This window comes from Dasypus novemcinctus, chromosome 2 (genome assembly GCF_030445035.2).
Source record: "Dasypus novemcinctus isolate mDasNov1 chromosome 2, mDasNov1.1.hap2, whole genome shotgun sequence".
Taxonomy (NCBI): Eukaryota; Metazoa; Chordata; class Mammalia; order Cingulata; family Dasypodidae; genus Dasypus; species Dasypus novemcinctus.
Window position 1 is genome coordinate 147,389,302 of NC_080674.1, and position 23,990 is coordinate 147,413,291.

At 40.7% G+C, this 23,990-nt stretch overlaps 1 protein-coding gene across 2 annotated transcripts in view; it reads right to left on the reverse strand.

Annotated features, from left to right (window-relative positions):
• Positions 1 to 556: 556 nt before the first annotated feature.
• Positions 557 to 23,990, reverse strand: part of DNAJC18 (DnaJ heat shock protein family (Hsp40) member C18) — a 47,172-nt gene continuing 23,738 nt past the window's right edge. For both annotated transcript variants that reach the window (XM_058279605.2, XM_058279600.1), the window contains exons 9-10: positions 23,005 to 23,177; positions 557 to 4,104 (exon numbers count right to left, since the gene is read on the reverse strand). In XM_058279605.2, coding sequence (XP_058135588.1) covers positions 3,980 to 4,104; positions 23,005 to 23,177 — 298 coding nt within the window. In that variant the 3' untranslated portion in view covers positions 557 to 3,979. The remainder of the gene's footprint in view (positions 4,105 to 23,004; positions 23,178 to 23,990) is intronic.

A 23,990-nucleotide genomic window follows, 5' to 3' on the forward strand; every position in this document is an offset into this window, starting at 1 on the left:
GGGTGCTTCCCCACAAGGTGATGAGCTCCAGGAGCCTTGGTGCTGGGTCTCACTTGTTCCCTGCAGCATCCCCCCTCACCCCCAACCCATAACCTCGGCCTGCTTGGCACACAAAAGATTCTATTTGCCGAATTAAATCTCATCTCGACTTTCCCTCAAATGAAAGTTATCATGACCACTTGGGCTCTTTACAGATCCGTGTGCTACTGTATGCTTAAACAAGACTTTCCCAAACATGAGGCTGTGGGAACAAGCTCAGTGAGGTACTGGGACGACACCTGATTTTCTGATGCTAAGTGTAGCTTTGATCTGTAGATTGGTTGTAATATACTACAGCTGCTATTTTCTGATAGAAAAATAATATGGAATGGGTGGCGCCACAAATGCTATCTATTGTCCTAAGCATGATTTATTCCACTGACAGGTGAAAGAAGACTGGAAAAGAGGTCAACAGATTCTCTAGTCCTAAATGGCTCCAAGGGAGTCAAGCAATGTGCAATGCCCAAGGATGCCATGGAAGAAGGTAAAAGAACAAAGGAAAAATATAAAGCCATTCTTTTTGTATAAAGTCATTTAATTTGTTTTCTCTGTTAAAATACACTCAATTCAGATGCAGTGGATCAGGTGACCAGTTTTTTCATGATTCTTACTCCTTCAGGAGCTGATTCCATCTGTGTTAGCCCCAGCTCTAGTCACAGAACATTTGCAACTTTAATTCCAAATACTGGTATGATGCAAATGATGTAATCAATATCTAACTCTTGGACAATATCTAACTCGTGGACATATAATTAATTACTCAGTGGTCACTGCACAAGGTACCTATAATGAAGACTCAAAATTAAGATGTATAGTAGCTTGGCCCTTTTCAGAAATAAATATACTAGGACACTAAGCTTAAATTTAAATGAGTCCAAAATAAATCCAAATTAAGCATAGCTCCTGTGAGGAGCAGTGCATGCAGAGACAATGACCTTGCATGTGTAACTAGTTCTAACAGAAAGCTGCTGGAATCCCAACAGTGCCTCCTCACAAAGCCAATCCTGAGTGTGAGGATGAAAATGAGAATAACATAGCTTGGCCAGGCTCCTGGCTCTCTTGTTCTTGTGGATTTCCCAATGGCTTGCAATAGAAAGCAGTAGTAGTCTGCAACAGAAAGCAGACCAGTCTTCCTACTGGTCACTTCTCTCAAACTGTGAGGCCTGGAGCTGATCAAGAGGAAGCTAAGAAGTTTTCCGGCTTAAGCAGATGAACCCCAGGGTTCCTAATCTGGGGGCATGGATTCCTTCAAGCAATATTCTTTGTGGTGAGAAGGATTTTCATCCTTTCCTCCTCAGTGCTGATCATGCAGTGCACAGAGAGCGCCTTTTCTAATAAATGAGAGCTTCAGTTTCTTCTTGAGTCTCAAGCCTTATTTTTCAAACCCCTCTCTCCTCGCACACATCTCCAAACTGTAATAATGCTCATAGAAACAGTCTGGGGCTGAATATCAAGTTCTGATGGAAAGAATAAGTCTTAACTAAATAGTTTATATATGATCAAGAAATCTTTTAATGGAAATAGGCAAGAGGAAAAAGCTTATTTTACCACCATGCAGGCAACCCATCTAAAATATAACTGGGAAGCTGCAGTTTAACAATACTCTGGATAGTACCAAATAGATAAAACTGTTCTTTAGTCAAAAGCAAATACCATTCCCTTGAAAAAAACTAGATGTGATTGTTTTGGTCTATTAGGTAATAACTAAAATTGTACCATCAACATTATAGTAACAGACAATAGACCTGATATTTAATAGAGTTAGTTAGTATTGCCACCATTTAGTATCATCACAGATAATTCTTCTCTGCCCTGAAATCCATAAAATGTGTGACTACACTATTCCTGGGTATCTAGAACAGCATCTTTTAACTTGTCAAGTTAGTTTAATTATGGTCCGTTTTCTAGCAGAGGTTAGGGGTTAGGGTTTGGGAGAGAAGAGCTCAGATTTTGGGGTGTATAGGTAAATAACTTTTCATAGGCCTGTTTGGTTTAATGGCACATTTTACAGTATAAAGTCACTGTCATATAGAGGGGTCAAGGAGGCCACCCAAAACCAGAAGGATGGACCTCATTTGGCAGCAAAATCAGGCTTTCTTTACAACTATTCCCCCCCACACACAACACACACAGCTGAGCAGTTGTCCTCTACCATCTGCCAAAGCCCCCTCTTTACCTATGGACCCTGTGAAGTGCCCACAGACTGAACCATGCTGGACACTTCTGCCTAAAATATGGCTGTGCATCTGAAAGGGGAAGTTCCACTTTGGAAGCCAGTTTTAGTATATACTCTCCTCACAACAGGAATTTTCCTTTCATCCTGAAGAAAACAAGGAGTGCAGACTGCAGTCACTTATTGGATCCTTCCTAGTTCAGAGATTCATGATAATCTGGGTAGCTTAATCCAGGTAGTTCACCTCAGCAGGAAGGCCCAGAATCACCAAGCCTGAGCAATAACTCGCCTCTTCCCTGTCACCAGTGGGAGGGGTTGCCTACCTTTGAGGGCCCTCTTAATTTGTATACACAATTTATGTGAAGAGGATCCTGTTTTCTAAAAACCAGTTTGAAAGGGGTCTTGAACGGATGCAGAGCTGCCGTAGAAGGGATGCAGTGCCCCAAGGTGGAGGTGCCAGGGACAGGGGCACCCTTAGGAAAGACTCTGATTTACAGATTCTGACTAGAATCACCCGAGTGATGGGGATGATATTACACTTTCTACTTGATCATCAGTTTACCATCCATCCAGCTCTGCCACTCGGTTGTGTGACCCGGTGCAAACCATTTATCTTCTCTGGGCCGGTGTCCTCCTTTAAAGAAATAGGGCTAAGACACCTACTTCACAGTTGTGAAGAAGCTTAAGTTAAAAAAAAAATCTATATCTATCTATATCTGTATCTATATATATATAAAAGAGCCTCTGCCCAACAGTAGGAATTCATTAAATGTTGAATGACTGAAAAAGCGTCTCATATAAAACTACAGGGCTGATTACCCCCATAGCCACAGAGAGAGGACCTTTCCCCTCCATCTCTAAGCTTGAACAAACAGCCTGACTGGCTGGCAAATGCCTTCTCTTGGGTCTGACAACCCCTGTAGAATATAGAAACTTAGCTCAAATGTGATGCCATAAGGGAAAATGACAAAAAGGACATTTTCTGGGTTCTACTATGGAGCAGGGAAACTGCACTGAATTGCTGAGAGACTAAGCCTTGCATTTTACCTGCACCCCCAGCTCCCTGCTTCCCACTGAGATGTCTGTTGAACCAATGCATGTCAATGGTTCTTAATTTTTGGACCCTCTAAGAGGGAGGGTTGAGGAAACAAAAGAACCTTAAGTCAGGCAGTTTGTTAATGTTGGTTACTCTGGACAGAGATTGGGGAAATAGAAGACTATTGGCTACAGTGAGTTTAAATTTCTCCATATATTTCATTTGACCACATTTCCCTTAGAAAATGCAAAATTGAGTAGGAGCATGTTCCAAAGGCTGAATCTTGGGCGAGATGATGACTCTAATGAAGGGAGAGATATAATTCTTTGTATGCATGGTAAATAACTAATACTAACTTGCTTTGGTTAAGCCTAGGACTGCCTGGGTATTAAGACATCCCTGAAGAAGGGAAGAAGGAAGAAAACATGGATTTGCTCTGAGATGCCCTGAACTAAATTCATAGAGACAGGGTAGGCATGGAGCAGGGGGGCTGAATCAAATGCTTTGCCATTAATTCAGTTTAGATGAACTATTCCTGGTCCCTGAAGCCAATCCCCAGGAAGAATTCTGTGATGACAAGTCTGGCTCCACACTCAAGCTCCTTCAGCTTTGCCCACCAAAGCTAGCAAATAGTAAAATGTTCAACTCCTAATTCTGTATTATAAAATGGCTTAGGAACATAAATAGTAACAAGTAGCAAAACCCTGACTCTGCATAGGACTACTGTCTTCTCAGCCACCTCTACGTAGGCCAATAAGTTTGGAAAGTTTTTCACAGTTTTCAAGTTTCAGCGACTCTGCTTTCTGTTTCAATCGTTCATCTCTGTATAATCCTGCCAAATTTGTCAACTCCGACTCTGAAAGATAAAAGAGGTAACCAGTTCATCAAGAGAGTTGAGACCTTTTGTTTCACTTCAATATTTTTGGGATCAAAGCCCCCTTTTACTTTATTTAACACTAATCTTTCAATTAAATTTAAGAAACTTTTACCCAAGAAACAGGCAGCTACACTCCACCAGGTGCTGAGGATTAAAAGACACCTGTGATCCTGGCGTCCTACAGTATTTGTGCACTATTATAAAAGCACCAGACTTAGTTTTTATCTATAAAACATTTGGCACCGGAGTTAGGAAGCCTGCACGTGTGCAGTAAGAGGAGACTGTTTCACAGCCTTCCTACAATGGTATTCAGATGGCAGTTGGGGAGGAGTGGAGTCCAGTCGCCTATTCCTGTCATCTGAAACAAAGACAGCTGCTTCATTCTTTCCCCTGTGTCACTGGATCATAACTCACACACAAACAGACCAGAGCCTACCTCTGGTGGGTATGTCTTCTACAGAAGGCCAGGTTGCTGGTGGTTTTATCCATTCCCTCACCACATGTGGGTCTACAACTCAAAGGCCAAGAAAACAGCTGGACTATTTAAAAGTGAAATATCTGGATCCAGGGACCTTTGTCTCCTTGATTAAATGAGGTCATTCTATTTTTAACCAGAATATAATCTCTGCTGTCTTCCCCGACCTAATGGTGCCACTGTTTGGCTGCCTCTATTTTTTATTCTTTTATAAGGTTTCAGAGACATTCTTAGGGAGGAATGCGTGAAAAGCACCTCCAGAGGTTGTGTATTAACAAACAGGATGGCATACTTGGGTGGCGTGTGTGGCTTAAGAAAGCCTTCGACAGAGGGCAGTTATGCAATGTTTAAGGACCATACTTGTGAAAATGCTATTTTAATCATTTTGAAATATTCCTTTCCATTCTTACTCATCTGACAGATTTTGTTTTTCCTGGTAAAATGAGAAGCACCTGTCAGATTAATTAGCAAACAGCTTGGAAACAGGAATTACTACTTAGTCAGGAGGAACAATCGGCACTGATTTCTGAATAAGTTTCTATCAACACAAAATACTGTCTGGCATTCCTGCTCACAATTATTCTGTTTACACCAAGGAAAGCCCCAAGTGCAGATCAAGTGCAGGACTCCAGTGCGAGGGGTGGGAATGCATGAATATCCTCCCTCTACAAAGGAGGCTGCAGAGCCTGGGCTCCAGCCCAGAAGCTGCTTGGCAAGCACCAGGTCTCCCAGGCTCCAGAACAAAGTGCTCTCAGCGCTTGGCATGGGTGCCTGCCATGCCCGTTAGCCAGAGCTTGCCTTGGCACAGTCATCCTTGCAGGTGATGGAGCTTCACGGGATCATGTGCTGCACCCAAATGAAAGCCCTCTGTTCCTATGTCCTGCCCAAAATTCAGCACTAACTCCATTTCTCTGGCTCCTCTGGCATACGGGAAACTGATTTGGGAGGCCCGCATGAAATCGATATACGCCTTTGATCCTCTGGAGTCATTTAGTTACACCAATGTATGGGACAGATTCTGTACTTTTCTTTTCCTTGAGATTATTTCCTTTGTTTTTTTGTTTACTGAGCTTTTCTAAAGCCTCATTGCCTGAAATCTCATTGCAGAAAACATTAAGGGCTAGTGATTCTTAATATTTTCTGGATTGAAGGCCACAACAAAGCTGATGAAAGTTAACATCCCTCTCTTCCTGTAACTGCACATATATGAATGATTTTCTCAGAACATCACATTGCTGGGGAAGCAGACATGGCTCAACTGATAGAGCAACCGTCTACCATATAGAGGGTCCAGGGTTTGATCCCTAGGACCTCCTGACCCATATGGTAAGTTGCCCCATGTGCAGTGCTGTGATGTGCAAGGAGTGCCGTGCCATGCAGAGATGCCCCCGCATGGGGTGCCTCATGTGCAAGGTGTGTGCCCCGCAAGGAGAGCTGCCCCATGTGAAAGAAGCACAGCTCACCCAGGAGTGGCACCGCACACACGGAGAGCTGATGTGGCAAGATGACGCAACAAAAAAGAAATGCAATTTCCCAGTGCCACAGGAAAACGCAAGCAAATGCAGAAGAACATACAGCTAATGGACACAGAGACCAGACAACGGGGCAGGGTGGAGAAATAAATAAAATTTTTAAAAAATATAGAATTCTGCCTTCCATTGTAGTTACTTTATTAAAAATTTTTTTAAAATAAAACTTTCCTAAGCTTCACTAAAGCCAGCTCACAGACTTCTGCTCTAGAGCAATGCACTTGCACATACAAAGTCAAGAGATTCAAGGAAGCATGCCTCACACCCCCACTACCATGCTTAGAGAAACTTCTCACCAAACTGCCAGGAAATCTTTTCACCCTTCAATGAACAAAAGGTCAACTCAAAAAATATGCTACTTTTGACAAGCTCTGTTAGTATTCAGTAACTTCTAAGTAACTTTAAAAAAATCTATGGAAGGGGCAGAATTAAGGGAATACCTTTTATTCTTATCAAAATGTTCACATAAAGATCCCTTTTAGGTTTCAACGCCCTGAATGCTATTATAACAGATGGACAGAGCACTGAGCCTTAAATGCAAACTGCCAAGAGAAGCAAGTCCCAGAGCCTCTCCCAAGCACTCTGCACAACAGCCCAGATCATAGTCATACCAGCTGCAAGACTCCAAAAGATTCCAACCATCCTCATGATCCAGCCCCAGGAGACAGTGAACCCAGGTCCAGTCTACATGAACAGCCAAGCAAGGCCTGGACTCCACCAGGAACCAGGCACTTACTATCAGCCATATACTGTGCTAAAAGTTATGCCCACACCATCCTATAGAATCCACATAACCTTTCTAGGAGGAAGTTAATTTTATCCACCTTTTGAAGCCTAAGTTTCTACCTACTTTGCTACTCTGCTCGAGGGCACAGAAACAAGTGTCCCTCTGCAGCCAGGGCCAGCTGCTCAGCTTGGCTTGGCTAGGGCAGAGGCAGATCCTGCCTGTTACTTTTGTCCAGTCCAGCTAGGGCATGGCGACTTCCCCTGGCATCAGGTCTATTATCCAGAGGCAGCTGTGAAGAAGTCAACAGCGCAGCTACTGCTTATAGAAAGGGACTACTCATTAAAGTTCATCCAGACAAACATTCTAAGGAAAAGCAAAGGGAAAAAAAATGAACAAAGGATCCAAAAAGACAATGACTAACTTTGCTAAAAACAGTTTCCATTCGGTATTTTGCCAAGAGTGAACTTTGTTCTCAAGTGCATTTATTTTTACAACTTCCAAGAGCTAAATTTAACCTCGCTGGCTGCACTTGCCCCTGGATCCAGAAAGCAGATGCTGCTTGTTCTCAAATGGCACTTGGGTTGTGTGGAGACTCCAGAGAGCCACCATACTTAAATGTCAGAAATAGATTTTTAAGGGTATGTGCTGATAACAACCCCCGCCTACCATTAGGAACTTGTGGGTATGCAGATGGCGCTTACCCATTGGATTTTTATTTGGAATTGGACTGTGCCAAAGCCCTGAAACTAGGCCTCATGGGGATGGTGCTAAAATCCTAGGACCCACTTAAGTATAATCCTTGCAGAGAGTGTGTAGTTCCAGCATCTCATTGCTACAAAGGAGGGTGTGGTAGTGTGTGTGTGCACGTTTGAAGGATGTGAAATGCAGATATTCATCCAGTTCTTACAGAAAGAAATAAGTGCAAAATCCTCTCAGGGCCCAAAACAATGGAGATTTTCAGGACATACACTATGGCTTTCATTGGATTTGGATCCATGTATGTACTGCATTTTTTTTTTTTTACTCCAAGGCCTTTATTTTGCTCCAAAATTCTTTGATTTTTGAAACTTGCAAAGCCTGGTTAAACAATGGGGGTAGAATACTTCCTGACCCTTCTGGTAGTTTTTTCAATAAAAAAGCAGTTTCTTCTTCCTGCTGAATTCCTCTTATACCCTAGAGACATTGCCTACCCATCTCCTAAAGTGCCTTTTATAGTTCACCTGGCTTTGCCCAACAGAAACAGATAAGGTCCTGAGGGTTTGGGTTAGGACACTAACCCTATTCTGTTACTCACAATCATTGGAATTTTTATTGTTTTCTAGGTCTGAGATCCTTCTTTTCAAAAGACATTTGTTGAACACCTGCTCTGAAGCAAGGACTGTGCCAGAGGCCTTGAATGCAAAATTAGTAAGATGGTTTTGTCCTCAAAGAGTGCATATTTCAGCAGGGGAGACCATCATGTACCTAAGAACACTAAATTTGTGTTCTCAGAACTATGTTAGCAGAAGGAACAAAGTGCTTTAAGAACACAGAGGGGCGGCGGACTTGGCCCAGTGGTTAGGGCGTCCGTCTACCACATGGGAGGTCCACGGTTCAAACCCCGGGCCTCCTTGACCCTTGTGGAGCTGACCCATGAGCAATGCTGATGCGCGCAAGGAGTGCCATGCCACGCAGGGGTGTCCCCCGCGTAGGGGAGCCCCACGTGCAAGGAGTTCACCCGTAAGGAGAGCCGCCCAGCACGAAAGAAAGTGCAGCCTACCCAGGAATGGTGCCACACACATGGAGAACTGACACAATAAGATGGTGCAACAAAAAAAGAAACACAGATTCCCGTGCCGCTGACAACAACAGAAACGGACAAAGAAGAAGATGTAGCAAATAGACACAGACAACAGACAACCGGGGTGGGAGGGGGGTGAAGGGGAGAGAAGTAAATAAATAATTAAATCTTAAAAAAAAAAAAAAGAACACAGAAGAAGGAGACATTAACTTGGGGAGGTGTTGGGAGTGTGTGATTGGTCAGCAGGGCTTAGTAGCATTGTGACTGAAGAGCTAATTTTATCAGACACTATTAGATGTTTAAAAATATCCAGTAATAAGGTTTAAAAATGAGTCAGACTTTGCTTTTTAAAAAACTGATTAGAGGGAAGCAGATGTGGCTCAAGCAATTGGGCTCCCTTCTTCCATATAGGAGGTCTAGGGTTTAATTCTCGGGGCCTCCTGGTGAAGGCAAGCTGGCCTGAATGGTGAGCTAACCCGAGCAGAGAGCTGGTGCAGCAAGATGATGCAACAAAAAGACACAGAGGACCAATGATAAGAGACACAGCAGACCAGGGAGCCGAGGTGGTGCAAAAGATTGAGCACCTCTTTCCCACTCCAGCAGGTCCCAGGATTGGTTCCTGGTGCTGCCTAAAGAGAAGACAAGCAGACAGAGAAGAATGCACAGACAGCAGAGAATGAGGGGGCAGGGAATAAATAAATAAATCTTTAAAAAAACAAAACAAAACCAAAAAACCAAACAACTGATTACAGGACTGTGGCAGAGTAGGAAGCTCCAGGAATTAGTCCCTCCATTAAAGACTTTCAGGAAGATGGAGGACTAGAAAGACACAGGACTTTCTTCTCTGCCAGAAAAATAGCTAGAGGACAGGTTGGAATGGCCTGGAAAAAGATCTTCTAGGGTTTAGGACACTAGGCGAAGGCTGGACAGTGCCCAGAAGAGAGAGGGACAAAGGAAGGAAATCGTGATGGCAAAACTGTGAATTGAAACCAGCAGCTGCTACTCCTGACACCCTCCCCCACACTAAGGACACTTTAAAACTCTCAGGCCTCTGGGCCAGCTACAGACAAAGGGGGCTCCAGGGATCCAATACCCCAGGAAAGGGGAGAGAGAGGGACAAGCCTATGCTGACTCAGCTTCTGACTACGAATTTCGTCTGCTGTGTCCCACCTGGCCTGGAAGGGCTTGAGTGGCTGTGCCATTGTTTGCCTTGAGTGCTGCAAGGGACTAAAGAGAGTTCACCCTCCCAATTTCCCTCTCTACTGACTAGGACTAATTGTTGAGAAAACAGGAGTGGAACAATTTCCTACCCGGGAAAATGGAGGGGGCTGCCAGAGAAGGCTGGAGAACTGTCTCTGAGAAAGTCTGAATTACAAGGCTCTTAGCCTCTAGGCAGGAACACTACCACACTGACACAGTGTGTGTTGTTGCAAACACACTCTTACTGGTATTGAACTGAGACGTCTGCCAAAGAGCACCATCTGCTGGCAGAATAAGGAAGTGCACATGAGAAAATTAAGAGGGAAGCGGCTATGGCTCAATCAGATGAGCTCCCGTCCAGCATACGGGAGGCTCTCAGTTCGCATTCTGGGGCCTCCTTGTGAAGGCAGGCTTGCCCACACACTGTGGAGCACTGCCCAGCCTGCAGACACTGTGGAGAGCTGACTCAGCAAGGTGATGCAACAGAAAGAAGGGAGACAAGTGAGAACAAAGAAGAGCCCGCAGAGAATGGACACAGAGAGCAGACAGCAAGCAAGCTGCAAGGGGGGAGGAGAAATAGTAAATAAATAAAATACAGACACAGAAGAACGTACAGTGAATGGACATAAAGAGGAGACAGCATGCAAAAAGCCACAAGAGGGGGGATAAAGAAAGAAAAAAGTTAAGAGAGGCTTTTTCTGGCCTTTATAGCCAGAAAGCAGGTCCTAGGAAGCAGGTCTGCAACCCATTACTGGGTCCAGAGCCCAGTTTTGAGCAACTAACAAGGACAAAGAACAGCAGTGACACACAGCCTCCCACCACTAAATTCCTATTAAAGAGAAAAAAATTGAGCATCTGATGTAAACTACCATCCTAATCATATGCACGGACATCAGCAAAAAATTACAAGTCAAACTAAAAAAATGGAAGACATGGCCCAAGAAAAGGAATCTGTTGAAGTTCCAGAAAAGACACTGGATTTGAAAGAACTAATTAAAGAAATGCACACACATTTCCAAAATCAAATTAATGAATTGAAAGACAATATTGCTAAAGAGATAAATGACATAAGAAGACACTTAGTGAGCACAAAGAAGAAATTTTAAATCCTGAATAGAAAAGTAATAGAGCTCATGGGTTTGAACGACACAATAGGTGAGATCAAAAACAGCTATGGGGAAACCGACTTTGGCCCAGTGGTTAGGGCGTCGGTCTACCACATGGGAGGTCTGCGGTTCAAGCCCCGGGCCTCCTTGACCGGTGTGGAGCTGGCCCATGCACAGTGCTGATGCGCGCAAGGAGTGCCGTGCCACACAGGGGTGTCCCCCGCGTAGGGGAGCCCCACGCGCAAGGAGTGCACCCATAGGGAGAGCCACCCAGCGCGAAGGAGGTAGCAGCCTGCCGAGGAATGGCGCCGCCCACACTTCCCGTGCCGCTGACGACAACAGAAGCAGACAAAGAAACAAGACGCAGCAAAAAGACACAGAAAAAACAGACAACCGGGGGAGGGGAGGGGAATTAAATAAATAAAAATAAATATTAAAAACAAAACAAAACAAAACAAAAACAAAAACAAAAACAGCTATGGGTGGCGGACTTGGCCCAGTGGTTAGGGCGTCCATCTACCACATGGGAGGTCCGCTGTTCAAACCCCAGGCCTCCTTGACCCACGTGGAGCTGGCCCATACATAGCGTTGCCGTGCGCAAGGAGTGCCGTGCCATGCAGGGGTGTCCCCTACATATGGGAGCCCCATGCGCAAGGAGTGCATCCCGTAAGGAGAGCCGCCCAGCGCGAAATAAAGTGCAGCCTGCCCAGGAATGGTGCCACCTCACACGGAGAGCTGACACAATAAGATGACGCAACAAAAAGAAACACAGATTCCCGTGCTGCTGACAACAACAGAAGCGGACAAAGAAGACGATGCAGCAAATAGACACACAGAACAGACAACTGGGGTGGGGGGCTGGGAAGGGGAGATAAATAAATAAATAAATAAATCTTAAAAAAAAAAACAGCTATGGACCATATTTAGTGGTAATAGTCTGATGATATTATCTCATAATCTATAACAAATGTTCACAGTAGGTGGTGTGTTGGTGAAGGGGTGTTGTATGGGAATTCTACATATGTGCATGATGTTTTGTAAGTTCACAACTTCTGTAATAAAATATATTTAAAAATTAAAAAAAAAAAACCACAACACATTACAGGGGAGCCAATGTGGCTCAGTGGTTTGAGCACTGGCTTCCCACATATGAGGTCCTGGGTTCAATCCCCAACCCCATTCCTAAAAAACACAACAACAACAAAACACACATTAGAGGCATACAACAACAGACTTGAAATGACAGAAAAATTAGTGATACCAAAGACAGAACCACTGAAATTGAAGAAAGAAAAGAACAGAGAAAGAAAAGAAGAATGGGGGAAGTGAATGTGGCTCAAGTGATAGCTTCCACCTACCATATAAGAGGACCTGGGTTTGATCCCTGGGGCCTCCTGGTGAAAAAGAAGAAGAGAAAGCATGCCTGTGCAGCAAGCCAGTGCCCACGTGAGTGCCTGTGTGGTGAGTGCAAGTGTCCACACGGTGATCCAGCGTCTGCGTGAGTGTCCCCATGGTGAACCAGTGCCCATGCAAGTGAGTCATGCAGCAAGATGATGATTCAACAGAAGAGAGACAAGGGGACAGTCAAGGTGAAGCAAAACAGAAACCAGGAGGTGTGGTGGTGCAATTGACAGGGAACCTCTCTTCACATCAGGAGTCTCCAGAATTGAATCCCAGTGAATCCTAGAGGAAAGAAAATGAGAAAAGAAGACAACACAGACAGCAAAAACTGCAGGGCAGGAGGAGGGGAAGGGGGAAAATAAATAAATAAATAAATCTTTAAAAAAAAAAAAAAGGAAAAATTTTACAGGGGTTCAGGGAATTGAACGACAACACAAAACACAAAAACATGCATGTTATGGGAGTTCCAGAAGGAGAGAAGAGAAAAGGGGCAGAAAGAGTATTTGAGGAAATAATAGCTGAACATTTCCCAACTTTTACAAAAGAAACGAACTTACATGTCCAAGAAGTGCACCATACCTCAATCAGAATAAATCCAAACAGACCTACTCCAAGACACATACTACTCAGAATGTCAAATGTCAAAGATAAAGAGAAAATTCTGAAAGCAGCAAGGGAGAAGCAAACCTTCACAAACAAGGGACACCCAGTAAGACTAAGACTGGATTTCTCATCAGAAACCATGGAGGCAAGAAGACAGTGGTATGATACAATTAGGATACTGAAAGAGAAAAACTGCCATCCAAGAATTCTTTATCCAGCAAAATTGTCCTTCAAATATGAAGGTGAGTATAAAATATTCACAAACAAATAAAAACCAAGGGAGTTTGTGAAAAAGAATCCAACTTTGCAGGAAATATTAAAGGAAGCCTTAGCACCTGAAAGAAAAAGACCAGAGAGAGAGGCTTGGAGGACAGTATAGAAGAAAGAATAGCAGAAAGGATAACCAAAGAGTAAAAAGACAAAAATATGATATGACATATGAAAATCAAGGAAGAAAATGGTGAAAGTAAATAATGCAGCTATAATAATATCATTGAATGTAAATAAATTAAACTTCTCAATCAAAAGATAGAGATGACAGAATAGATTAAAAAAACCATGAGCCATCCATATGCTGCTTACAAGAGACTCACCTTAGACCAGGGATACAAACAAGCTGAAAGTAAAAGGTTGGAAAAAAATACTCCATGTAAATAGTAACCAAAAAAAGAGCAGGGGTAGTTATACTAATATCAGACACAATGGACTTTAAATGCAAAAAATTTATGAGATACAGAAGGCCATTATATATTAATAAAAGGGACAATCCACCAGGAAGATATAACAGTCATAAATATCTATGCATCTAACCAGGATGCCCAAAAAAACACAAGGCAACCTCTGGCAAAACTGAAGGGAGAAATAAACATCACTACAATAATAGTTGGAAACTTCAACTCCCCACTCACATCATTATATAGAACAACTAGACAGAAAATCAACAAGGAAACAGAGAACTTGAACAATATGATACATAAGTTAGACTTAACAGACACATACAGGACATTGCATCCAAATTCAATGGGTTAAATATTCTTCTCAAGTGCCCATGGATCTTTCTCCAGGATAGACCACATGCCAGGGCACAATGCAGCTCTCAATAAATACAAAATTATACAAAGCACTTTATCAGATCATAATGGAATGAAACTGGAAACCAATAATATACAGGAAAAAAGTAAATGTGCAAATGTGTGGAGGCTACACAACACACTCGTAAATAATCAGTGGGTCAAAGAAGAAATTGCAAGTGAAATCAGTAAATATATTAAGAAAAATAAAAATGAGAACACAACTTATCAAAACTTATGGGATTCAGTGAAGGCAGTCTTGAGAGGGAAATTTATAGTCCTAAATGCCTGTATTAAAAAAGAAGGAAGAAGGGGAGCCAATTTGGCTCAGTGGTTGAGTGCAGGCTTCCCACATATGAGGTTCTGGCTTTAAAAAGAAGAAAGAACTAAAATCAAAGATTTAACTGAACAACTAAAGAAACTAGAAAAAGAACAGAACAGCAAACCAATCCCAAAGCATGCAGAAGGAAAGAAATCATAAGATTAGAGCTGAGGGAGCAGAGGTGCCTCAAGCAATTGGGTGCCTCCTTTCCACATAGGAGGTCCCAGGTTTGGCTCCCGATGCCTCCCAAAAAGGAAGTTGAGCACACAATGAACAGACACAGAGAGCAGACAGCAAGCACAAAACAATGAAGGGGAGAGAAAGAAAGAAAGAAAATAAATCTTTAAAAAAAATTAGAGTAGAAATAAATGAAATTGAGAACAAAAAAAAAAAACAACAGAAGAAATCAACATAACCAAAAGCTGGTTCTTTGAGAAGATCAATAAAATTAACAAATTTCTAGGTAGATGAGAAAAATAGGGAGAAGCAGCAAATAAATACAATCAGAAATGAAAGGGGGGGGAGTTACAACTGACCCCACAGAAATAAAAAGGATCGTAAGAGGGTCTTATGAGAAACTGTATGCCAACAAACTAGACAACCTAGATGAAATGGACAAATTCCTAGAAATGCACAAACAACCTACACTGACACTACAAGAAATACAAGAACTTAACCGACCAATCACATTTAAAGAGATTAAATCCCATCATCAGAAATCTCCCAACAAAGAAAAGTCCAGGACCAGATGGCTTCACAGATGAATTCTACCAAGCATTTCAAAAAGAATTAACACCAATCCTGCTAAAACTCTTGCAAAAAATTGAAGAGGAGGGAAATTATCCAACAGTTCTTATGATGCCAACATCACCCTAATACCAAAACCAGATAAAGATACTACAAGAAAAGAAAATTACAGACCAATCTCTCTAATGAACATAAGATGCAAAAATTCTAAACAAAATACTTGCAAATCGAATCCAGCAGCATATAAAAACTTACACATCACAATGAAGTAGGATTTATTTCTGGTATGCAAGGCTGGTTCAACATAAGAAAATCAATTAATATAATAAACCACATTAACAAACTGAAGTAAGAAAACTATATGATCATCTCAATTGATGCAGAAAAGGCATTTGACAAAATCAAGCATCCTTTCTTGATAAAAACACTTCAAAAGATAGGAATAGAAGGAAAATTCCTCAATATGATAAATGGCATATATGAAAAACCCACAGCCAACATCATCCTCAATGGCAAAAGGTTGAAAGCTTTCCCTTTAAGATCGGGAACAAGACAAGGATGCTCACTATCACCACTGTTTTTGTTTTTTAAAGATTTATTTATTTATTTAATTTCTCTCCCCTCCCCCCCATCCCAGTTGTCTGTTCTGTGTCTATTTACTGAGTATTCTTCTTTGTCCGCTTCTGTTGTTGTCAGTCGCATGGGAATCTATGTTTCTTTTTGTTATGTCATCTTGTTGTGTCAGCTCTCCATGTGTGTGGCACCATTCCTGGGCAAGCTGAACTTTCTTTTGCGCTGGGCGGCTCTCCTTATGGGGTGTACCTCTTGCGCGTGGGGCTCCCCTACGCAGAGGGCACCCCTGCGTGGCACGGCACTCCTTGCGCGCATCAGCACTGCACATGGGCCAGCTCCACACGGGTCAAGGAGGCCCAGGGTTTGAACCACGGACCTCCCATGTGGTAGACGGACGCCCTAACCACTGGGCCAAATCTACTTCCCCCACTATCAACATTGTACTAGAAATTCTAGCTAGGGCAATTAGATAAGAAAAAAATAAAAAAATAAAGGCATCCAAATAGGAAAAGAGGAAGTAAAACTCTCATTATTTGCAGATGACATGATCCTATATTTAGAAAATTCTGAAATGTCTACGACAAAGCTACTTTAGCTAATAAACGAGTTGGGCAAAGTGGCAGGATACAAGATAAACATGCAGTAATGTTTTTATAACTAGTATTGAACCATCTGAGGAGGAAATCAGGGGGAAAACTCCATTTACAATAGCAACAAAAGGAGTCGAATATCTAGGAATCAATTTAACCAAAGACATGTAGGATCTATATGCAGAAAACTACAAAACAATGCTAAAAGAAATCAGTAAGGACCTAAACGAATGGAATGACATTCAATGTTCATGGACTGGAAGACTAAATATTGTGAAGGTGTCAAATCTACCCAAAATGATTTAGAGATTCAATGCAATACCAATAAAAATTCCAACAGCCTACTGTACAGAATTAGAAAAAGCAATTATCAAATTCATTTGGAAGGGAAAGTGCACCCGAACAGCCAAAAGCATTCTGAAAAAGAGCAACATGGGAGGAATTTCACTGCCTGACCTTGAAACAAATTACAAAGCTACAGTGGTCAAAACAGCATGGTACTGGCAAAAAGACAGACACACCGATCAGTGGAATAGAATTGAGAATCTATGGTCAACTGGTTTTTGACAAATCTACCAAACCCATGTTAATAGGACAAAATAGTCTCTTCAACAAATGGTGCTGGGAGAACAGGATATCTATAACCAAAAGAATGAAAAACAACCCCTATCACACTCCCTATACAACAATCAACTCAAAATGGATCAAAGACCTAAATATAGATGCCAAGACCATAAAACTACTAGAAGAAAATGAAGGGAAACATCTTTAAGACCCTGTAGTAGGTGATGGTTTCATGGACCTTACACCCAAAGTATGTGCAACAAAAGAAAAAATATATAAATGAGACCCCCTCAAAATTAAACACTTTTTAGTACCTCACAGGACTTTCTCAAAGGAGTGAAAAGGTAGTTGACTCAATGGGAGAAAATATTTGGAAATCGCATGTCCAAGAAGGGTTTAATATCCAGGATATATAAAGAGATGTTACAACTCAACAATAACAAGAGAAATGACCCAATTGAAAAATAAGCAAGGGAAGCAGCTGTGGCTCAATCAATGGGGCTCCCATCTACCATATGCGAGGCCCTGGGTTTGCGTCTCAAGGCTTCCTTGTGAAGGCAAGCTGGCCCATGCCCGCAGAAAGCTGACAGCCTGCGCCCATGGAGAGCTGGGCGCAGCAAGATGATGCAACAAAAGGAAACAAGCAGACAAAGAAGAATGTGCAGCGAATGGACACAGAGTGCAGACAGCAAGCAAGCTGCAAGGGGGTGGAAATAAATAAATAAATAATAAATCTTAAAAAATGGGCAAAAGACTTGAAGAAAGATTTGTCCAAAGAAGAAATACAAATGGAAAAAAAACACATGAAAAAGTTCTCAACATCACTAATCATTCGAGAAATGCAAATCAAAACTACAATGAGATATCATTTCACACCTATCAGGATGGCCATTATTAAAAAGACAGAGAACTACAAGTGTTGGAGAGGATATATAGAGATAGGAACACTTATTCACTATTGGTAGGAATATAGAATGGTAGAGCCACTGTGGAGGACTGTTTGGCAGTTTCTAAAGAAGTTGAATATAGACTTGCCATGTGACCCTGCAATACCACTACTGGGTATATACCCAGAAGAACTGAGAGCAGTGACACGAACAGACATCTGTTGATAGTGGTGTTATTTACAATTGCCAAAGTTGGCAACAACCCAGATGTCCATCAACCAATGAATAGATAAACATACTGGGTATATTCACACAACGGACTATTACGCAGTTGTAAGAAAAAACGAAGTCGTAAAGCATATGACAACTTGAGTGAACCTGGAGGACGTTATGTTGAGCGAAGCATGCCAGATACAAAAGGATAAATACTGTATGACTGTATTACTATGAACCAAATATATTGTGTAACATATTGTATGATTCCACTAATATAAAATGTAAATATAAATCCATTTATAAAGTTGAAATTTGATTAGTGGTTATGTAGGGTTAGAGAAGGCATGCTAAGGGGTGTGTAGTTTTTCTTTTTGGAGTAATGAGATATTTCTAAAATTTTTTGCAATGATGAATGCATAACATTGATATACTAAAAGCCATTGATTACACACTTTAGATAGATCATATAGTATGTGACTGTATCATAATAAAACTGCTTTATAAATAAATAATTGTGCAAGAATAGCCAGAAATAGGAGCTCTGTACAGTAGGGGAAACAGAGAGATTGAGAGGTAAAGAATTTTCTTGTTTGTCTGTGTTTTGTTTATTATTATTACTGAAATAATGAAAATGCTCTAATAATGATTGAAATGATGAATGCACAAATATGTGATTATATTAGTTAACACTGATTATACATTTTGATGAATTGTATGCTTTATTAATATTCATCAGTAAAATTTATTTGCTAAAAAAAGTGCATTAGCTTGTATGAAAACATATATGATAAAGATAAATTTGAATCTATTATTAAATACAAAATGGAAAAGATAAGTAGATGTTATGCTGCTAAAAACTCAATAAAAGCTCAACAAAAACTTTAAAATAAACAAATAAAAAAAAACAACAACTATTGAACTAGCTGGAAGTGTCTGAATCAACAATTTCGAAACTCTGGAGCCCAGTGGAACACTATCCTGCATCCAGGGAAGAGCTGGAGGAAGAAGCTGATAAATATCAGTGAATTTCACTCTCCTGGAAGTAGCTACCATCTCCTCTCCCCTTAATGTTTGGCAGACAGCAGTGGGGACTACAGGTTCAGTTCTGGTGCAGCTTGCTGGTGCCAGGGTGGGCTATAAAGACCTAAGTCTCCAAAATCTTGCTGGTGGGAGGCAGTGTTCTGATGGTTGCTGATCATTGTTTTTGATCAGCTACTTCAACTAGTTGGAGGGTGGCCTTGAGGTTGGTTATTGTTCCAACCCCTCTGGGGCAAAAGCAACAAAGGAGTCTTAAAGAGACAGTACCTTTTTTTCTCTCTCTTTCCATTCCCTATTCTGGAGCAAAAATAGTTCAGAAAAGTCATAGATTTATGGTTCCAACCCTCAAGGACAAAAATAACAACAACAACAACAAAAACATTTAGCAAACCCAGAGGAATGGTAGAACTAGATTTTCAGAGTTATAACAGCATAATACTCATAATGTCCAGTTTTCAACAAAAAATTACAAAATATATGAAGATACAGGGAAGCATGGCTCATTCACAAGAAAAAAAAAAGAATTTTCCAGAAGCCATCCCTGTGGAAGTTCATACATTGGAACTATTAGTCAAAGACTTTAATTCAACTGTCTTAAATATGTTCAATGAGCTAAAGAATCCATATACAAAGAGCTAAAGGAAATTAGGGAAATGCTCTCTGAACAAAATAGGAGATGGAAATTATAAAAAAGAACCAAACAGAAATTTGGGAGCTGCAAAGTACAGTAATTGACACACAAAAAACTCATTTGATGGATTCAATAGCAGATTTGAACCGGCAGAAGAGATAAGTGAACTTGAAGACAATGGAAATTATCCAGTGTGAGAAGCAGAAGGGAAAAATAATGAACAAAAATGAACAGAGTCTGAGGGACAGGTGGGACATACACCTTATTGGAATCCCAGAAGAACAAGAGAGAGAATGGGGCAGAAAAAGTATTTGAAGAAACAATGGCCAAAAATGTCCCATATCAGATGAAAGACAGGAATATATACATCCAGGAAATCCAACAAACTCTAAGCAGGATAAAATCTATACCAAGACACATTATAACAAGATTGTCAAAATCCAGAGTCAAAGAGGAGTTTGAAAGCAGCAAGGAGAAAGCAAGTTATAACACACAAGGGGTCCCAAATAAGGTTAACAGCATATTTCTCATCAGAAATCACGGAATCCAGAAGTTTGTGGAAGGGCATATTTAAAGTCCTTAAAGGAAAAAACTGACAACAAAGAATTTTATATCCAGAAAATTATCTTTCAAAAATGGAAGAAAAATTAAGACATTTACAGATAAAAGCTGAAAGAGTTCATTACCAGAAGACCTGCTCTACAAGAAATACCAAAGGAAACCCTTTAGGCTGAAATAAAGAATACTAGACAGTAACTTGAAGCCATAAGAGAGATAAAGAACACTCATAAAGGTAACTACATAGGTAAATATAATATCCTATATTATTGTACTTTTCATTTGTAACTGCTTCCCTCCCCTATATGACTTAACAGGCAAATGTGTAAAATAACATTTTATTTTAAATCTATGTTAAAGGGCATACAATGTATAAAGATATAACTGACCCAATAACAATATAAAGCAGGAAGGGATGGAGCTATATAGGAGTACTGTGTTTGTTTACTACTGAAACTAGGTTGGTACTAGTCAAACTAGGTTGTTATTAGTTTAAGACCTGATACACTTATATCTCATAAGGGTTTAAAATCTAGACTACATAATGAACTCCTACAACTCAACAACAAAAAAACAAACCCAATTTAAAAAAGGACAAAGGGGAAGCAGATGTGGCTCAAATGGCTGGGCTCCCGTCTACCATATGGGTTCACTCCCTAGGGCCTCCTTGTAAAGGCAAGCTGACCCGTGCCCACAGAGAGCTGATGGCCCGCACCCCATGGAGAGCTGATGGCCCGCGCCGAGGAGAGCTGCCAGCCCACACCCCACAGACAGCTGGCACAGCAAGTTGATGCAAGAAGGGAGACAAGCAGACACAGAAGAATGCACAGTGAATGGACACAGAGAGCAGACAGGAAGCAAGTGGCAAAGGGGGGGATAAATAAATAAAATAAATCTTTAAAAAATAAAATAAAATAAAAAAGGACAAAGATTTGAATAGATATTTCTTCAAAGATGATACTTAGCTGGTCAATAAGCATATGAAAAGATTCCCGTTATCCATTCATTATCCATTCATTATCCATTAAAGAAAAGGAATTAAAACTGCAATGAGATACCCCTTCACATCTACTACAAAGGCTATTATTTACAAAATTGAAAATAACAAGTGTTGGCAAGGATGCAAGAAATAGGAATACTTGTACATTGTTGGTGGGAATGTAAAATGGTGGTCACTGTGCAAAACAGTGTGGCGGTTCCTCAGAAAATTATATATAGATTTACAATATGACCTGGGAATTCCACTCCTAGGTATTGAAAAGAATTGAAAGCAGGACAGATATTTCTCCATGAATGTTCATCACAGCATTATCCACAATAGCTGAAAGGTGGAAGCAACTCAAGGGTCCATCAACAGATGAACGGATAAACAGATGAATGGATAAACATACAGTACAGTATTATTCAGGCCCCAAAAGAAGTAAAGTCCTGGTGCATGCTACTACATTGATGAACCCTGAAGACATTATGTTGAGTGAAATAAGCCTGACACAAAAGGACAAGTATTGCATGATTTCTCCTATATGAAATTCTTAGAATAAGAAAATTCATAGAGACAGAAAGGAGAATAGTAGTTATCAAAGTAGGGGGAGAGAGGAATGGGGAGTTATTGCTAAACTAGTATGCATTTTGGTTTGGGATGATGAAAATTGTCTGGAAATAGATAGTGGTGAAAGTTACATAGTACTGTCAAAGTACTTAATGTCAAAGAATTGTCCACTTAAAAGGGCTAAAATGATTTTTATATGTATGTATATTTTACCATAATTAAAAAATTTTTTAAAGATTTTTTAAAAACCCATGGAAAAGTACAACAGCAACTATGAATCTTAATGTAAACTCTGGACTTTAGTTAATAATACTATATAAATATTGTTTCATAATTTGTAACAAATGTACCACACTAATGCAATAGTTAACAATAGATGATTATAATAAGGGATTTATGGGTGGGGAGGGGGAGTATATGTGAACTCTTTACTTTAGGCCTAATTTTTCTGATCACCTGAACTGTTCTAAAAATAAAGTCTACTAATTAAAAAAAATAACTAAACTGAAGTTTTATAAGGTACAGTTACTAATTGTATGTGTGGGGGGAATTCAAGTGGGATAAAAAGTGAACATTGTTGATCTAGAGACAGGCCTACCCTTGCTACCAGAACTCCCAGTCACACTCATTGGACTTGATAAACCAAGTGGCAGACACTGTCATCCCCATTGTATTCAGAAAGGCAAAGAGAGTAGAAAGTCTACTTACACCCATAAAGGGGCAGATCACTTTTGTTCCGTGTGGCCACAGCTGACAGGAGGATGGGAGCAGAGCACCTGACTCAAGACCAGCAACCTACAAACCTTTGGCCTGACTCAAAAAGTTAGGCAATATCAATCAGATTTCCCTCTAGGGAGGCTGAATTAGGAAACCGTGGACCAAAACAGTTGGTGAGGAAAACCAAAAGAGGAAGTTTGTGATGTAGAAAGGGGCATAAAGTGGTAGGGTTGGGAGAACGACTAGGAGGTAGCACCACAATAAACCATGGCCACACAAGATTATGAAGGAGGAAAGCCTGAAGAAGCAAAGGAAGACAACTGGCAGAGAAAGGGCATATGGGCAGAGAGGCAGAGATCCAAAAAGAGACAGATAAGCACAGATAGCCCCCTGCACCATCTAATTCCTAAGGTTTCCAAGTCCTGGCTACACTTGTGCTGTCAATAAACTTTTTTTTTTTTACTTTTCTTTTTGTAGCATCCTGAATGAGCCAAACATGTGTGACCCAAACGAAGAGAGAGGAAGGATCAGGAAGCAGCAGAGGCCTACGTTAAGAATCATGGCCACCTGCTAAGACCCCTTTTAGAACATCTTACTTTGTTGTTTCTCCTTCCAACAACTTGTCTGTATGTAATCGATGTAATCTTTCTCTATTGTCTTCTCTAGGTCACGCAGAGATGCTCCTCTGTAGGCCTTGTCAAAGTTTTTATCCACAAAGTAAGGCACCTGCAGGTTCTGGGTTTCTCTTGAAATAGTGTAGCCCAAGGTCCTGAAACAAGGACAGAAAGACTCAGTTCAGCTTGTTATATCTGAAAATAACACTCTTAGCGCTGGCCTCACAGATATCACAATCACTTCTTCTAGGGCAGATGCACATATTTTCTAATACACCTGAATTTTACAATTTCCCTAGCAAAGCAGTAAGTATAATGTCATCATTACTGATATTATGTAAGCATGTTCATACTGTGAATTTTCTTAAAAGGATTCACCTTCTATTACTTTCTATGCTAAAAGTAGACTGCTGAATGCTTAAAAAAATAATTTTAATATTGTGTAGTGTACCTGACAATGAATAAACTACTGGTAAATGTGGTTGAATAAACTCATTAATGTTGCAGTAAATTATTTACAAATAACCAGATTGCTTGTACCAACCTAGCACCAATTTTTAGGGCCTGATAAAATATACTTCATACATAGTTGCCATGTGAGAACTACAAAAAACTGAAAAATTTTAGTGATGTGTTCTGGGCTAACTTCTTTGGGTCTAAGATGTCCACCAGTATCTAGTGTTCAAAAATATTAAGAGGCTTGAGTTAACTAAATTCTAACCATAAGGGAGTATAGAAGGGAACTCAAATTCAAATTAAAACTGACAGGTTGGCAAAATTCAAGCTTATTTTGTTCAAATGGAACAATCTAACTTAAAAGAGCTATAATAGGCCTTTTCCTCAGGCTTCTCCTTTTATGTTTCTACTTAGGGATCTTTTTTGGTTTTGTTTTTTTGAGGTACAGGGGTCTGGGATTGAACACAGGACCTTGTATATGTGAAGCCAGCAACTCAACCACTGAGCCTCAC